The sequence below is a fragment of the Chamaea fasciata genome, unplaced genomic scaffold (genome assembly GCF_029207755.1).
Source record: "Chamaea fasciata isolate MVZ Bird 193981 ecotype frontalis unplaced genomic scaffold, bChaFas1.0.hap1 SCAF_21, whole genome shotgun sequence".
Lineage (NCBI taxonomy): Eukaryota > Metazoa > Chordata > Aves > Passeriformes > Sylviidae > Chamaea > Chamaea fasciata.
The window spans coordinates 1926307-1940244 of record NW_027094106.1 but is presented as its reverse complement, the minus strand read 5'-3'; the positions used below and the strand labels follow the sequence as shown (position 1 = coordinate 1940244).

General features: G+C 46.7%; 1 protein-coding gene across 5 annotated transcripts in view; it reads left to right on the top strand.

Annotated features, from left to right (window-relative positions):
* Positions 1-13938, top strand: part of AUTS2 (activator of transcription and developmental regulator AUTS2) — a 768033-nt gene that overhangs the window by 193835 nt on the left and 560260 nt on the right. For 3 of the 5 annotated variants that reach the window (XM_066202163.1, XM_066202161.1, XM_066202160.1), the window contains exon 2: positions 12529-12792. In XM_066202163.1, coding sequence (XP_066058260.1) covers positions 12529-12792 — 264 coding nt within the window. The remainder of the gene's footprint in view (positions 1-12528; positions 12793-13938) is intronic. The other 2 variants (XM_066202165.1, XM_066202162.1) reach the window with 1 other exon arrangement.

Below are 13938 nucleotides of genomic sequence, written 5' to 3'. Positions count from 1 at the left end.
GTACGAATAGAAGTGTGTGATAGCACAGGATGCAAAACTCAGAATTTAAGGTTTTGGTATACAGTAATATATCTAAGCCAAGATGGAGGTTTCAGGGTGTAGGCTGAGTTCTTCTTTCTCCTTCTTCTTCATGGGTTTGGGTGGTAATCTGTAACTGCGTGAAAAAATCCGCATTGTGGACCACAGGTGGTTGGTTATTGGGTTAAAAGTAAAAATAATATAGGTGTCAGCTTGTAATTGGACAATTTATGCTTAAAAGACCTTGGAAAGAGTTAGAGACAGAGCCATTTTCCGCCTTGTTAGCTAGAACTCACAACTTGTGAGACTGTACTGTAGGTAAGAATTAGTAAACATCCGAGTCTGAGCACGAACACTGCATCTCCCGAGCCTTAACCCCGGCTCTGACAGAAGAAAGGAGATAAGAAACCCACAAAAGGACATTTCCCACCCTACACATCAGCTGGATAAGGGAGGATAAGGGAGGGGCAAGAAGTCCCTGCTTGGCAGGAGGCAGGGAAGGGTCCCACAGGACACCCTGGCTGCGCTGCCTTGGCCTGGGAGAGGAGACACTGGCTTTGCTGTGGTTCCCAAATAAACAGAGGGGCAGTGCAAGCCCTCCCAGGCCTTGTGGGCTGCAGCAATGGATCTCCCCCGTTTCCCGTGCCAAGGGGCTGCCTTGGAGGCCCGGGACGAGGGAGATGTGCCGTGAAGCCCTGAGCCTGCAGCGTTTGCTGCCCCCAGCCTGGGCGTGCAGCAGTTCCTGCGGCCGCTCCCTTCACCTCCCCAGGGTCCAGCACTGCAAAGCACAGATGGAATAGGATGTGCTTTTACTTCCATTTCACAGATGAGCTCTGCTGCATGGGAGGGCCGAAGGCCCAAATTCATGGAGCCGTTTATTTCCTTTGGAAAAGCAGTCAATGGGAATTAAATGGTTTTAGGCCCCTGAATGCCTTCTTTGTGGTGCGGGGCTTAGCTGAGCGCTGCGGGTCACAGGGAGCGCCGGGGAGATCAGGAATTCCCACATCCACCTCCAAACCCCCCCACCGATAACTCACCTTCCCAGTCCAGCCGGCTCTAATCCTGTGCCTGGCAGGCCACCAGTGCTGATAAGGTCAGACAGGAGAGATTGGGACACCGGCCCCTACAAGCGGCTTAGAAAACAAATCTTCCCTAGGAAAGGTTTCCTTCCCAGTGCAGACTGATTTCCTGCTTATGGTTCTGATTCTCTCCAACATATTCCACGGCTCTCGAGAGATGCGTTGCGGAGCTTTATCTGTTCCTGCTCGAGGCAAGTTTTACAGAGAGACGGGAGTTGGGATGCTTCCTACAGCAGGAACGGTTCGAGTTCCGCCGAGGCAGCTGCGTGTGATGAAGTGGGGTTTGACTCTAAGTGCTGCTGAAGTGATGTGATTCACAGCGTTTGTAACTCCTTGCAAGTTTGCTGCAGGCATTAGCAATGCTCTTGACTTGAGATGTTCTGCTTTGCAACCAGATCCCCTGACTGTGCATCCCTACCAAGTTAGATTTGTAGCTTCTAGGTGGCTGTAAACAAGAAATATTACAGTAATTGCTTTTCCAGCCACTAAATAGCCCTGAATATTAGATGACACTTCAGTTTAAAAAGATCTATCTGCAAAATATCTGGAATATTTGCAGAAGTCAATATGTTTTCAGCCACAGCATAACTGTGAAGGAAATGCTCTTTTTTTTCTGGTGTATGAGGTGGCTTTGCAGGGTCTGTGCCCTGAGATGAAACCGGAGAAAGCAGCTATCTCTGCTTTCCCCTGTTTATTTATTCATGCTGTGCTCTGTGCCCAGTTAACTGGAGACTCTGTATTCTACATACTGATGGAAGGGAGGATCTGTTTCACCTCCTAGGAGCTGCTGCATGTACCTGGTGGGGTTTTGGGTGACCCCACAAAGACTCTGGAGCATCCACTGAGCCCAGAGCTGAAGCCAGGACGTGCTGCCTTCCCAGCAGTGCAGAAACAGAGGTGGAACACGTGGCATTTCCCCAGTGCTGGGCACAGGGTTTGTACCTTTGTACAGGAACAGCAGAACAGTTCTGGTGTTTATTTCCTCATGCCCATGAGTGAGGACTCCTGAGATAGGAGCAACTTACGTCTCCTTTGTAAGTGGTGCGAAGGACAAGGCAATGATAAATCTTGTCTGTTATGCTAAGCTGTGCTGCTGAACTGCAGAGAGGGGGATTTGCCAGTGATCAGCACCGTACAAGAATGTAATCCCTCTGGTTTTTTGATCATCAAATTTATCTTCACTCTATCTGCTTCCTTGGGGAAGAATAAGCCAGCAAATGGAAAGGTTACATATTGCTCTATTTCTTAAACTTTTGCTCTTTGCTGTATTTTTTTTTTCAGCCTGAATGCTAGAAGGCGGTTTCATTTGCACATGGGAAGTTGAACCATTGTTTCTTTTTTCCCTCTAATTGCAAAAAGGTTCTGATCCTTTTCGTAATGAGGAATATTGCCAAGCTCACCTTAAGTGCTGCAGTCCTCAAGTCCTAGCTGAGCTCTCTTCCTCTCGCCTTATTTTCTAATCACTGTTCTTTTTCTTTAAAATCTTTCCTCGTCAGTCTTTTTGGCTGGATGCCACATGCCAAAACAGTGGCAGAGTCAGAGATTTCCTAGAGAAGAAAATCCAGAGGAATACGAGACAGTAGGAGTTTAGAAGACAGAAAAGCTCCTGGGTTGAGCAGTTCAGATTCTCGATGTACAAGATGAAAAGAGTTATTTTAAAACAGATTAACTTTTTCTTAAGGCTCAATAATTACAACCCGTTATCATGTGGAGATTTTTTGGTTGGGTGAAAAAACCTGCAGGTTGGATTACTCATGGATTGCACCACCTGGCATAATCCATGAGTAGTTCTGCTAATTCTGTCCTTTCCTTTGCTCATTCCTGCTGGCTTGGGTGTGCAGAGGGGTGCTCTGGTTTCCCTGCACTCATGTAAGGCTGCCTGGGTGATGCAGAGATGCATGGCATGGATGTTTCCATTTCTCCCTAGGGCAGTTTCCTCGTGGTTTTTCCCTGGGTTCTCTCAGGGTGGCGTCTCTGTCTGGACTCCAGGTTCTCTCGTCCAGCCCCGAGGCCGACAGGGCAGCAAAGCCAAGTGTGTGCCAGCTCAGTGCCTTTCTGTGGCCAGGAGGTTCTAGGGAACATCCTGAGACCTTTGGGATGCACTGGACTTTCCTGGTGCCGCACCATCTTCCTGCAAGACCAGGAATGCAGAGGTGCTTCTGATTCGATTTACAAACCATAATACATTTTTTATGACTGCTGAGTGCTGTGCTAATGAATGGTGCCAGTGGGAGGCTGAAGTCATTTGTTTCCTAGTGCAGGGATAGCAGGGATGAGAGCTGCCTGAGCCCAAATGCATTTCTTGTAACCCTACGATAAGGGGGATACCCTTTAAATGTAAAATTTATTGGCCCACTAACTCCTTGCCTGGGTCTGTGGCCTGCCAACCCAAGTGCTGTTTGAATTATTCAGAGAACAAAATATGTGTGGAGGGTGGAGGAGCCCACAGCCAGCTTCGTGCCAGCAGCTCCTGCAGTGGAATTGTATTTCCCTCCGGTGAAATCTCCTGGAATGTCTGTTTTGGTCAGTGTATGCAAATCCTGTATAACTACAGATACAAATGGACAAAACTTTTTTTCTGGGACAAAGTTTGAAATTTTAAATTTTTTTTTCCCATTATAAATGAGAAAAAAAGTGAAAGTTAAGAAAACTTAATGTGAAGAAAAAAGAATACGGAAGTTTTGGTGTAGAACTGAGGAGCTGTTCAATTATTTAGACACACTGATTTATTTGTGTTTCATATTATTCTGTGTGGTTCTTGATAACTGTGCAGTTGGGTTGTGTCCACCCTGAACACCCCCTTTTCCAAGGATAAATATTCCTGGCCCTGCTGTCACCTGGAGCTGCCCCTTGAGCCGAGGCAAGGACAGCTGTGGGAGATGCCAGTCCCAGCCTGTGCCCACAGCTGGATGTGCTCCTGCTCCAGCTCAGGGCACTGCTGGGCTGGGCTGGGCTGGCTGGGACACTGCTGGCTCCTCGGGGTCTGTGTCACCATGACTGTGCCCCTGGTGTGTCACAGCACAGGGGACAAACCAAACTCAGCACTGCTCCAGCAGCTGGCTCAGGGCTCCTCTCTCTGCCTCATCTCTAGTCCTACCTGAGCAGTGCAGGAGCACCGGAGCCCTCTTCCCTGGCATGGAGATTTAAAGGGAGCATCCCTAGGGACTCCTCTCCACATCTCTTTTCTATTTCTTTTCATTCCTCAAAGAAAGAAAATAAATACGAGCATGTGGCCCTGCTGCTCACAAGGGTGAGTGAAGCACATTTATTTAAGGCTGTGAGCTCACCCCAGGGCCAGTGGGAATCCCTTTCCCCCGGCTGCCAGGGCTGCAGTGAGCAGCCCAGGGTGTGAGCTGGGTGGGGCACAGTGGGATGGAGGGGTTGGGACCTGTCAGTCCTGCTCAGGGAGCAGGGATGGGCTGGACTGGCAGCGTGGGCAGCACAGCCCTGGCTGCTGTGCCAGGATCAGAGCCTGGAGGTGCAGGGACAACAGGTACTCACTCACCAAAGGGGGGTTGGGGAGTTTGGAGAATTGAGAGAAGGTGGCTGAGATGGTGCCAGCAGAGGACACGCATCCACAGCCGGGACAGGCCAGGTCTCGCTGCTGTTTCAGCCTCACAAAGGCAGCCCCAGGTGTGCTGGAGGTCACTGAGTCAAATCTGCAGCAAAGACGTAACCTTGGATTCAGCTGGCTACTTGTGTTAAACTTAGAAAAATCTCTAGAGAAAACACAGCGGGACTTCTAGGCGAGCAGAAGCCGGCTGGAGCCAGAGCTTCAGGATCTCTTGGCAGGAGCGCACAGGCTTCTGGCTGAAGCCGTCAGAGCAGAAGCAACTGTGTGCACTTCGCCTTCCCAAAGCTGGGCAGCTTCGAGGAAAACAGTTCCATGGCTCTGCAATCGAGGCTGGCATTGCTCAGCACTTCCTCAGCACCAGCTCCAAGATGAGGTTGTTGCTAAGTCAGGTTGCACGGGCTGCAGTGGTTTTCTGACTGTTCTGCACAACGGTCACACGGTATGGCACAGTACTGGAGTGACAAAAAGGAGAAGGGAGGGGGGAACGACAAGGCTGAGAATACCATGTTTGATAAACATGAAATAAATGACAATCAATTGCTCTGATGCTCATCCTCATGTATGATGCCAGCTTTTGCCAGCTCCACAGCTGGCACCAGAGTCTTAGATTTCCTCTACCTCCAGCTTGTATCTGCTATGTGCCATTGAGGGAGGCCATGGCACCACATTATTTCAGACACAGCTCTTCCATGTGTCCTTATAACACATGGTGCTCACTAAAGCCCAATTTTCAGGAGTGCCCAGCACTCCTGGCAGCTGCTGAAACCAATGAGGGCTGTGCCTCATTAGAGAAAATGCTCTGTGGAGCCAAGTTCTCTGAGAAATCCAATCTCAGGTGTTTCCCAAAGAACGCTTACAATTAGCAGACGTTTCTGACCTAACTCGTCAGGACTGCTGTTGCCACCTATAGAATGGGAATAGTGAAATACCTTCGGCAAAACCAGTGTAAAACAGGCCACTGGTATTTGCTGAGCATCTGTCTGATACCATCGGGAGGAGCTGTACAGAAAAGCCCTTGAGGAAATTAATCATTGTGCATTCAGAGGAGGGTGTGAATGGAGTGGCAGTAAACAAGGCCCGGGTCCACGCTATGGACAAAGAGGAGCAAACAAAATCCTGAGTGGCTGCTCATTAGCTGAACACCTTCCATTCTGTGGAGGGAAACAGCAGCATGGGATCATGTAATTAAAGATTGTATCTCGGCGTGCATGCACAAGAGGCCTGAATTAAGGTGGTGGCTGCAGCCTTAATCCTGCCCTTTCATAACTTCCAAGCCCTTGACTTTGTAACCTCAATAATGTCGCCTTAATGTATTTTTGTGCGTAATTTAAATCGGCAGGACCTGAAAAGGAGCCTTCTGTTTATCAATGCCATTGTTACCAAATGATTTGGGGATGGAAAATCAAAGCAATCTCTTTGCCACAGAGGCGCTTTCACACAACATATCTGGAGCGGACAGCAACTTGCTCTGCTATTGTTTTCCTTCCTCTGCACCACCCCAGCGTCCCCCAGCCTGGCACTGCCTTCAGTCCCCTCTCTGCTGCTCAACCCCTTCGCACAACACTGAACCACTTTGTTTTCAGGTTCCAGAGAGATGCAGGAGGCAAGGGATTGCAGCTTTGTGGAATCAAAGCAAACAAAACGAGATTAAACCTTTCTGTGAAGGTCCTGTGGCTTGAAGGAATTGCTGGCTTTAGTGGATGGGCTACTGCACCCAATCTAGTTGGCATCACACCTCTCTTCACCAGTCCCTTGTGTTTTAAAATACTGTAATAGTGACACTGAGAATCCTTTTCTCTTTTGCATTGTGCTTTACACTCGCCTTCCTTTTTCCCTGGCGTTATTTTAAGAGTGTTTGCAACTTTTTTCCCCTAGATAAATGCCTCTGAGAAACTAGTTGTTCATCTGAAGAATACACAGTACATTTAACTATTTTATCTGAAGGTAAATTAATGGTTATTATAAGCATCTCATTTTATTTTCTTATTTTGATTAGAGGGACTGGTCAGTGCATGATTTTCAGACTTTTACATCTTGTTTCTGCTGGAATGAAAACAGCAAATTATGAGACATGATAGAGGTATGGAAGATCTGAGGCATTTTCGTCCATCAGCTGTAAAAATTCTCCAGTGTAACAGAAACAGAGTAGGAGTTGATGGAGACTGTCAATATGTGATGGCAAATTTGGTACTCTCAGATTAACAGTATTTCTGAGGGGTTTTGGTTCAGTTTGTGCAGCTGTTTGTGCAGGTTTGGGGTCAGTTTGTGCAGGTTTGGGGTCAGTTTGTGCAAGTTTGGGGTCAGTTTGTGCATGTTGCTGTCCTGAATTCCCAGCTAAGGATTGCCCCTGTGTGATGCTTCCCTGGCAGGGTGGGCAGGCCCTGGCACAGGGTGCCCAGAGCAGCTGTGGCTGCCCCTGGATCCCTGGCAGTGCCCGAGGCCAGGCTGGACACTGGGGCTTGGAGCAGCCTGGGACAGTGGGAGGTGTCCCTGCCCATGGCAGGGGTGGCACTGGATGGGCTTTAAGGTCCCTTCCAACCCGAACCCTTCTGGGATTCTGTGCTGGCCAAGCTGCAGGATTTCTCTCACCTGCACCCTGCAGGTATCCTGACTTCTTGCAGGCTGAACCTCTGTGCTGAGTGCAGTGGGTGAAAGCGAGGGTGGTGGTTTTGCCATGGTTTCTGTGTCGTGCTGTTCCCTTTGGCTGTCTCTTGCTTCCCCTCACGTCCCATGCCCCAGAGCTGCAGCAGCTGACAGCAGGCTGAGGGGGTGGGCTGTCCTGGGCTCGGGATGGAACTGGGAAAGAATTTCAAATTGACTTTTGTAGCTACTGAAAATGTATTTTCTTTCCCCTTAATTGGCTTCTTCCTTCTGCACTAGTGTTCCCGATCAAATGTGAATTGTTTGTACCTTGAAAGGCTCCAGAAGTGCCTTTCTTACAGTTCTGTTTGACAGGGACATTGGGATGTCTGAATAGTGAACGGGGCAGACTGGCAGCTTCAAGCTTGATTTTCTAAATATTTGTGTTTAAAGTGGAGCATTACATTGACATTTCATGACTATTTGACGTTTGAGAGAAAAAAAAAAAACAGTCTAATTTCCTTATACTTTGTTCTTGGAGTGAAGGATAAATTGTTGGTCTCTGATAGAAAGCTGTAGAAGACTTCAGCAAGAACCTGAGGAGCAAATAATTGGAATATAGTTGTAGATTGTTGCAACTGTAATTTGGTTTAACTGGCACTGCAGTGTAAACTACTCCTGTTTATAATAATCAATTTTTAAAAGTTGTATTTTACTGAGGTCACATTCAATGCAAATTCAGAAAATCAGTTTTTACAGCACTGGAATTGCAATGCTAATCCACAAGGATGGTTTGGAAAGGTCAAGGCTTGAAACCCCTGAGCAGTACCTGAGATGTCCATGCAGAGACATTTCTGCAGTGTATTTGGTAGCCACTGCATTTACAGTGTTGTTTTGCTTCCAGCATTCCCATAGAAAAAAACCTGTAATAAGGAGTGGAACAGAGTTATTCACATATAGTTTTTAAGGTGTTGTCAGAGGGCAGGGGCAGGAGGGAAGGGCAGAAATGGGAATGGCTCTGGGGTGGCTTCATGGGGGTGATGAGTGTACCCCACAAAGCCCTGCTCTGCTGCCACTGAGGGTTTGATTTTTAATCAATGAGTTGTCATTTGTGTAGCAAGATGATGGACTTTGCTGAAATAAATCAGGCACAGCTCCCTGAAAGACCTGATGAGAACGCAGTGTGTCCTTCAAGCCTCCTACTTTGAGAAATGGTCTGATGGAGCCGGGGGGCTGCTCCTCCTCCCCTGGGCTGGGGCTGGGCTGGAGCTGTGGGTGCTGACTGGAGCCAGGTGATTGCAGTGCCCCACTGGGCAGGAGCCTGCTCAGCACCACAGGCCCTTCCCCACCAGGGCACCTGCAGCGGGATCAGCCTGATTAATGTGCCCAAAAGAAATAAAACAAATGGAATTTTTTTTCGATTATACAGTACACTCATAAATATTAATGCCCTTTCGTATTGAATTGCGTGTAATTACATATTTATACATTTAAGTCACCTTCCTGATACACTTAAGGCACTTTGCTGATGAAAGATATCTCTGAAAGAGATGGTTTTAAACTGTGCCTAATATGTTTGTAAGATTTACTTAATAATGTGTGGGCTTGTATGCTGGCAGGAGAGGAGAGAAACCTCCATTAGAGACTGAGAGTGTTCATGGGGTCTGCTGCTGAATCCACTCCGTGGGTAGCTGCTGAGAAATACGTCTCGACATGAAATATTACTACATCTTCTTATCTATGTAGATAAGGTCTGTGCAGTCCTGTCACCTTAGAGTAATTACAGCTTATTACTCTAATCATGATGATGCCTGAAGTCTGTAATTAAGATTGTGCTGGCTAATGTACTAGCACACGGCATGGTACAGCTATTGTCCTATCTAAACAAGGGAAAGATAAAAATGGGATGAGGGAGAAAGGGCAGCAATGGGGAAGTGATTTATGCAGGGCTGTGGTTCCCAGCCCAGCGCTGCCTCCCCAGAGCCCAGGGGCTCCAGGGGGCACAGTCTGACACAATCCCAGGCAGTCTGCACCCTCAAACACAAGGAGAACACCCTGGGAGAGCTCCAGTCAAGCTATTTTTAATGCATCTTGTCCACCTGTGTCTAAGTTTTATTCTTTTATCATGTCATCATTTAGTCTGCAGATGAAGAATTTGACACACATTTCTATGTAGGTATTTATTTTCAGGCCAAGTCGTGTCTCTGTTGAAATCCACGAGAGGCTCTACCCCACAGGTCCCTCACAAAGGGTTTGATCCCCAGCACTCTGTCATTTTCCCCACAGTGGGGAAGAGCAGACAGCTCTTCTGGCAGAGCAGGGTTGTCTAAACACCAATCCTTACGGCTCAGTGTCACAGCAAGCCCACCCACCAAACAGGATTTAAGGCCCCTTTCACAAGTTAGGCACGTCTGGAGCTCCTTGGCCTCTCTTTGTGAGCAGAAGAGGAACATTCCTTAATTTTGAACATTCCTGCCAGTCATTCCTTCTGCCTTGGAAGGTGCCTTTCCATCCAGGCTGGGGAAGCCTTTGTGGATTTGGTGTCCCTCATCTTTGCCACAGGGGTGTGAGCAGATTCCTTCCTCCCAGTTCTCCGGAGCTCCACGTTCTTTGGATGTATCTGACAATTTGTGGAGCCTCATGCAGCTGTCTGGAACACGGGCTCTGAGGAAGGGTCCTCCCAGGACCATCCACAGTGATCTGCTGAGCTGACCCATCTCACACCCTCCTTAAAGCTAATAGGAACGAGTTATTTCTTGATGGAAGTTCCTGGCCCCTTTAAACATTTTATAAGCTTCTGGAAGCCTGCCACTGTTTCATTTAGATCACTCACAGCTGGGGGAAAAAAAATCCCACAAAAGCTACTTAGTCATTAGAAGATTTTTTTTTTCCCCAGAAAGTTTCCCCTTTGTTCACTCCTTCAGCCTTTCACGTTTAGAGTGAATTCTCTTGAATAGCATTTGTATCTACAAACATGAGCAATGTGTTTTAACAGAAGTCTTTGCTGGTATAATGTTCTACTCATAAAACATTGGAATTTTTTTTATGCTGACCTGAAAAAAAGAATTGTTAGCAGCATGACAGCTATCCTAAGTTACAAATCAGTTCTACCATAAAATATCTGCTATTTTATAACCTGCCCTTGCTATCCAAGAGGTCCAGGTGTGTTTGTGGATGCTGTTGATGGGGAGCACTGGTGAAATGGTCACTGCCCCTGAGAATTTGCCTTCCTGCATTTATGGCGTGCAGCTAAACCTAAAACCTTCCTGGGAAGGGAGGCAGAAGTTGTGCTGAGAAAAGGCTTTTAATTTCCTTGGGCTGCTCTGCAGGATCCCTCTGCTTGTGCACAAGGAGATCCCAAAGGATTTTTGGAAGATCAGTGCTACTCCTGAGCTCTTTTTCAGTAGAGTCAGGGAGGGACCAGTGAGCAGACACGGGAGGTTTCTTAAATTACTAATCCTGTGTTGTAGCTAAGGATGCTCAAATTCTCTTTCATGAGGTTGGATGAGGCTCCTAACTTTTTGGATATGAATAACACCCTGAAGGAAAGCCCAGCGTATCTCCTGTGGTGTTCTAGGTGAAGAAAAGGTAGAAAAAGTGTTCCAGCTTCTGTTCAGTACTCCCATCTTTAATGTCTGTAAAATCATTCCCTTTGCTAAATATCAAATTTGAACAACGACTGTCTTCAGTTTAATTAATCATCTCATTGGTTTCAGTTATGAATTTTGTGAAGCTCTTGTGTTTTAGAAAGTCATCTGGGGAGCAGTCTTTAATTAAAGCCAAACTGCTTTTTTGCCTTTAGGCATGTTTTTTTGCATTAAAAGGTGCCATAATTCGAATTATATTCTCCTGAGCCTCAGCCTTTATGTGACACAGGGACCAATAGCCCTTCCTGCTGTCAGTTATAATATTAAGTGACTATAAACAAGAGCTGAAAGGCTCACAAGATGACCCAACACTTTATGGTGGGCATGGAAGCTTCTGGCGCAGGCATCCAGGCATGCTGGCAGAGAGTGCTGGAAGCACAACCCTGACTGAATAACTTCCCCTCACAGGGCAGCCCCAGACCCCAGTGTGGGCAGCTCTGGAAGCAGATGTGACTCAGCACGTTGCATTTATTGGATGCAGAATCTGCACTGTAATCAACATCTTCTCAATAGCTTCTCATTCTTCTCTCCTAATGAATTCTCCAGCCTCCTCTTCCTCTGCCTTTAATTCCGTGCTGTTGAAAAAGATTCATTTCAAGTAACATTTATCTGAAACGAAAATAGGGGTTCCGTGCGTTGCAGGTTATTTGTAAGAAAACAGCTGTGGGCTAAGTGACAAAACTCACATTTGTGTTACAAGTGTGGAGTATTTTTTTATAGACAGACATTGATTCTGGGGGTTAAAGGGTCAGTGACAGAGTTTTCAAATACAAGTTGCTTTTTTCGTGCACTTTTCACCCCTCTCCCTGAGATCTGGAACTCTCTGCTTAAGTCAGGCTGGAGGGAAGCATGCCCTGAGGTCAATGGGGATTCATTGGCCCTAACTGGATTTAGGTCAGCTCGTGCCTTGGCTTCTCAAATACAAGAAATAATAAGAATAAATATTGAAAAGTCAAGCATTGTTTAAATCAAAGCAGATTGTTATATTAAGCATATAAACAAATGCTGTCTTCTCAGTGTGTGCTCTGTTGATACATGAGATGCCGATGAGAACTGAGGTTGACTGAACGAAGTCTCAAGGGGGATGTGTCTCCTTCCATGCACTCACTTCATCCTGCCAATTTTATTTAGCATTTGCCTATCTTTTGATTGAGAGGACATGAGTGAGGAGTGGGTTTGTTCCGTTTCTGGTGACTGCAGCATTGCCCTGAGAGTGCTTTGCTGGTCACCTGGAACCAAAGCAGAGCTGTAGTTTGACCACTGTGGGCCTGATATTTCTGGGTCTGAGAGATTTCAGCCTGCTGGCAGCTGCTAACTTTTTCCCAAGGAAAAATTTCTTAAGAAAGCTTCTTCTCAAAACAATCTTGGTAAAACAACTCTCCTTTCTCAGAACAATCTTTCTCCAGGTGCTGTTTTGCTGTTTCTCCAGTTTAACCAACGGCATTAGAGAGGTGGTGTTCCTATTCACCAACCATGTTCAGTCTGTATGGGATCACCTCATAAAAGGTCGTAAGAATTAGACAATAAAAGCCGTTTTTCTGTGCTCTTTGCCTTCTGAAATATTTGGAGTCTCTCATCTTTCTTTTGTGCTACAATGACAGACCACTGTGTTTTTCTCCTCCCTTTGCAGAAGGACGTAGCTCTGAAACCTCAGGAACGTGTGGAGAAGCGACAGAACCCTCTGGCCAAGAAGAAACGGGAAGCACTTACCAATGGGCTGTCGTACCTTCCAAAAAAGAACAGGCTCCACCAGCACCAGTACAGCTCCGACCGGGAAAATGACCGAAACCTGTGCCAGCACCTTGGGAAAAGGAAGAAGTTACCGAAGGGCCTCAGACAGGTGGGAGACAAGTTTCCTGCTGCGGGGAGGGAGGGCTCTGCCCGGTGGCTCATGGTATGTAGAAGTCAGTTTCTCATTTTGTGCGATCGCTTGTTTGATACTTCTGTGGTTGTTTTGTTCTCGGGCTCTTGGGTGCGACGTGGTGCAGTGTCCTACCACTGGCAGAGGTGGACTGAGGGGGAGAGCAGGTGGTGCATTGGTGCTGATGTGATTAATAAATGTGGAAAGGTGGGAAGAGCTTTCCGCAGGCTGGCTGTGCGACTGTCAGATGGGGTCTCTGTGACTGCGAGGCCAACTCTGTCCTGTAAGGAGCTTCTTGTCTCTAGGCTTTGTACACAGAGGAGCCCTCTGAACATCCAGGGTGAGGAGAGGCAATTGCAGGAAGGGCTGCTGTTAATCGAGGCAAAGCTCTAAGACTGATTAGAGTGTGAGGAGCTCATTTGTGAGGTGTCGGTGCTGGTGTCTGCTCCCCTGGGTTACAGATCAGCCGCCCTAAGCGAGAACTTCTGCCTTCCCAACAGTGCTGGAAGTGAGCAGGCAACATCCAGGATTGCAAAGCTCAGGCTGAAAACACTGGATCTGTGTTCATGGCTGTGCAGTGTTGTGTTTGTTGTGTTTTTCAAAGAAGAAAGCGTGAGAGATGTGATTTCCATGATGCTGATAATAGTGCATAGTCGTTAGTGACTAGGTCAACTTTTGCTTGTATTTGAGTGATATTAATGGTTCTTGAACTAAAAATTAAACATTTAATGGGGATGGTGGATATTCATGGAATCAGTTTTCATCGTTGTTTAGTGCAGACCAAACCTTGCTCTGCAGAGAAACTTGTAGCAAATAGTGAGAATTCACTGCTTCTCATTTTGTGAGTTCAGGGAGATGGAACATTAAGGATGACAAGTATCCTGAGTTGTATTCAATTTTGATATGCAGAGTTAGAGAAGCTGGAAAGAAATAGGTTTTCATGATAATTTTGAAGCCTATATGTTAAGCTGTAGATAGGAATATTGTATGAGATTATCCAGTACTTTAGCAGAGCAAAGAAATTGTAAAATGCCTGTTCTACACCACCAGCTGTTAAAGGTGTTTCTTCTGACTTAATTTTACTTGGTATTTCAAAGGAAGGTGGGGAAAACTCTTCAGGATAGTTGATGCAATGATTCCATTGTCGGTAGATATTGAAGGTTGCTGTGTTTCCTTGAC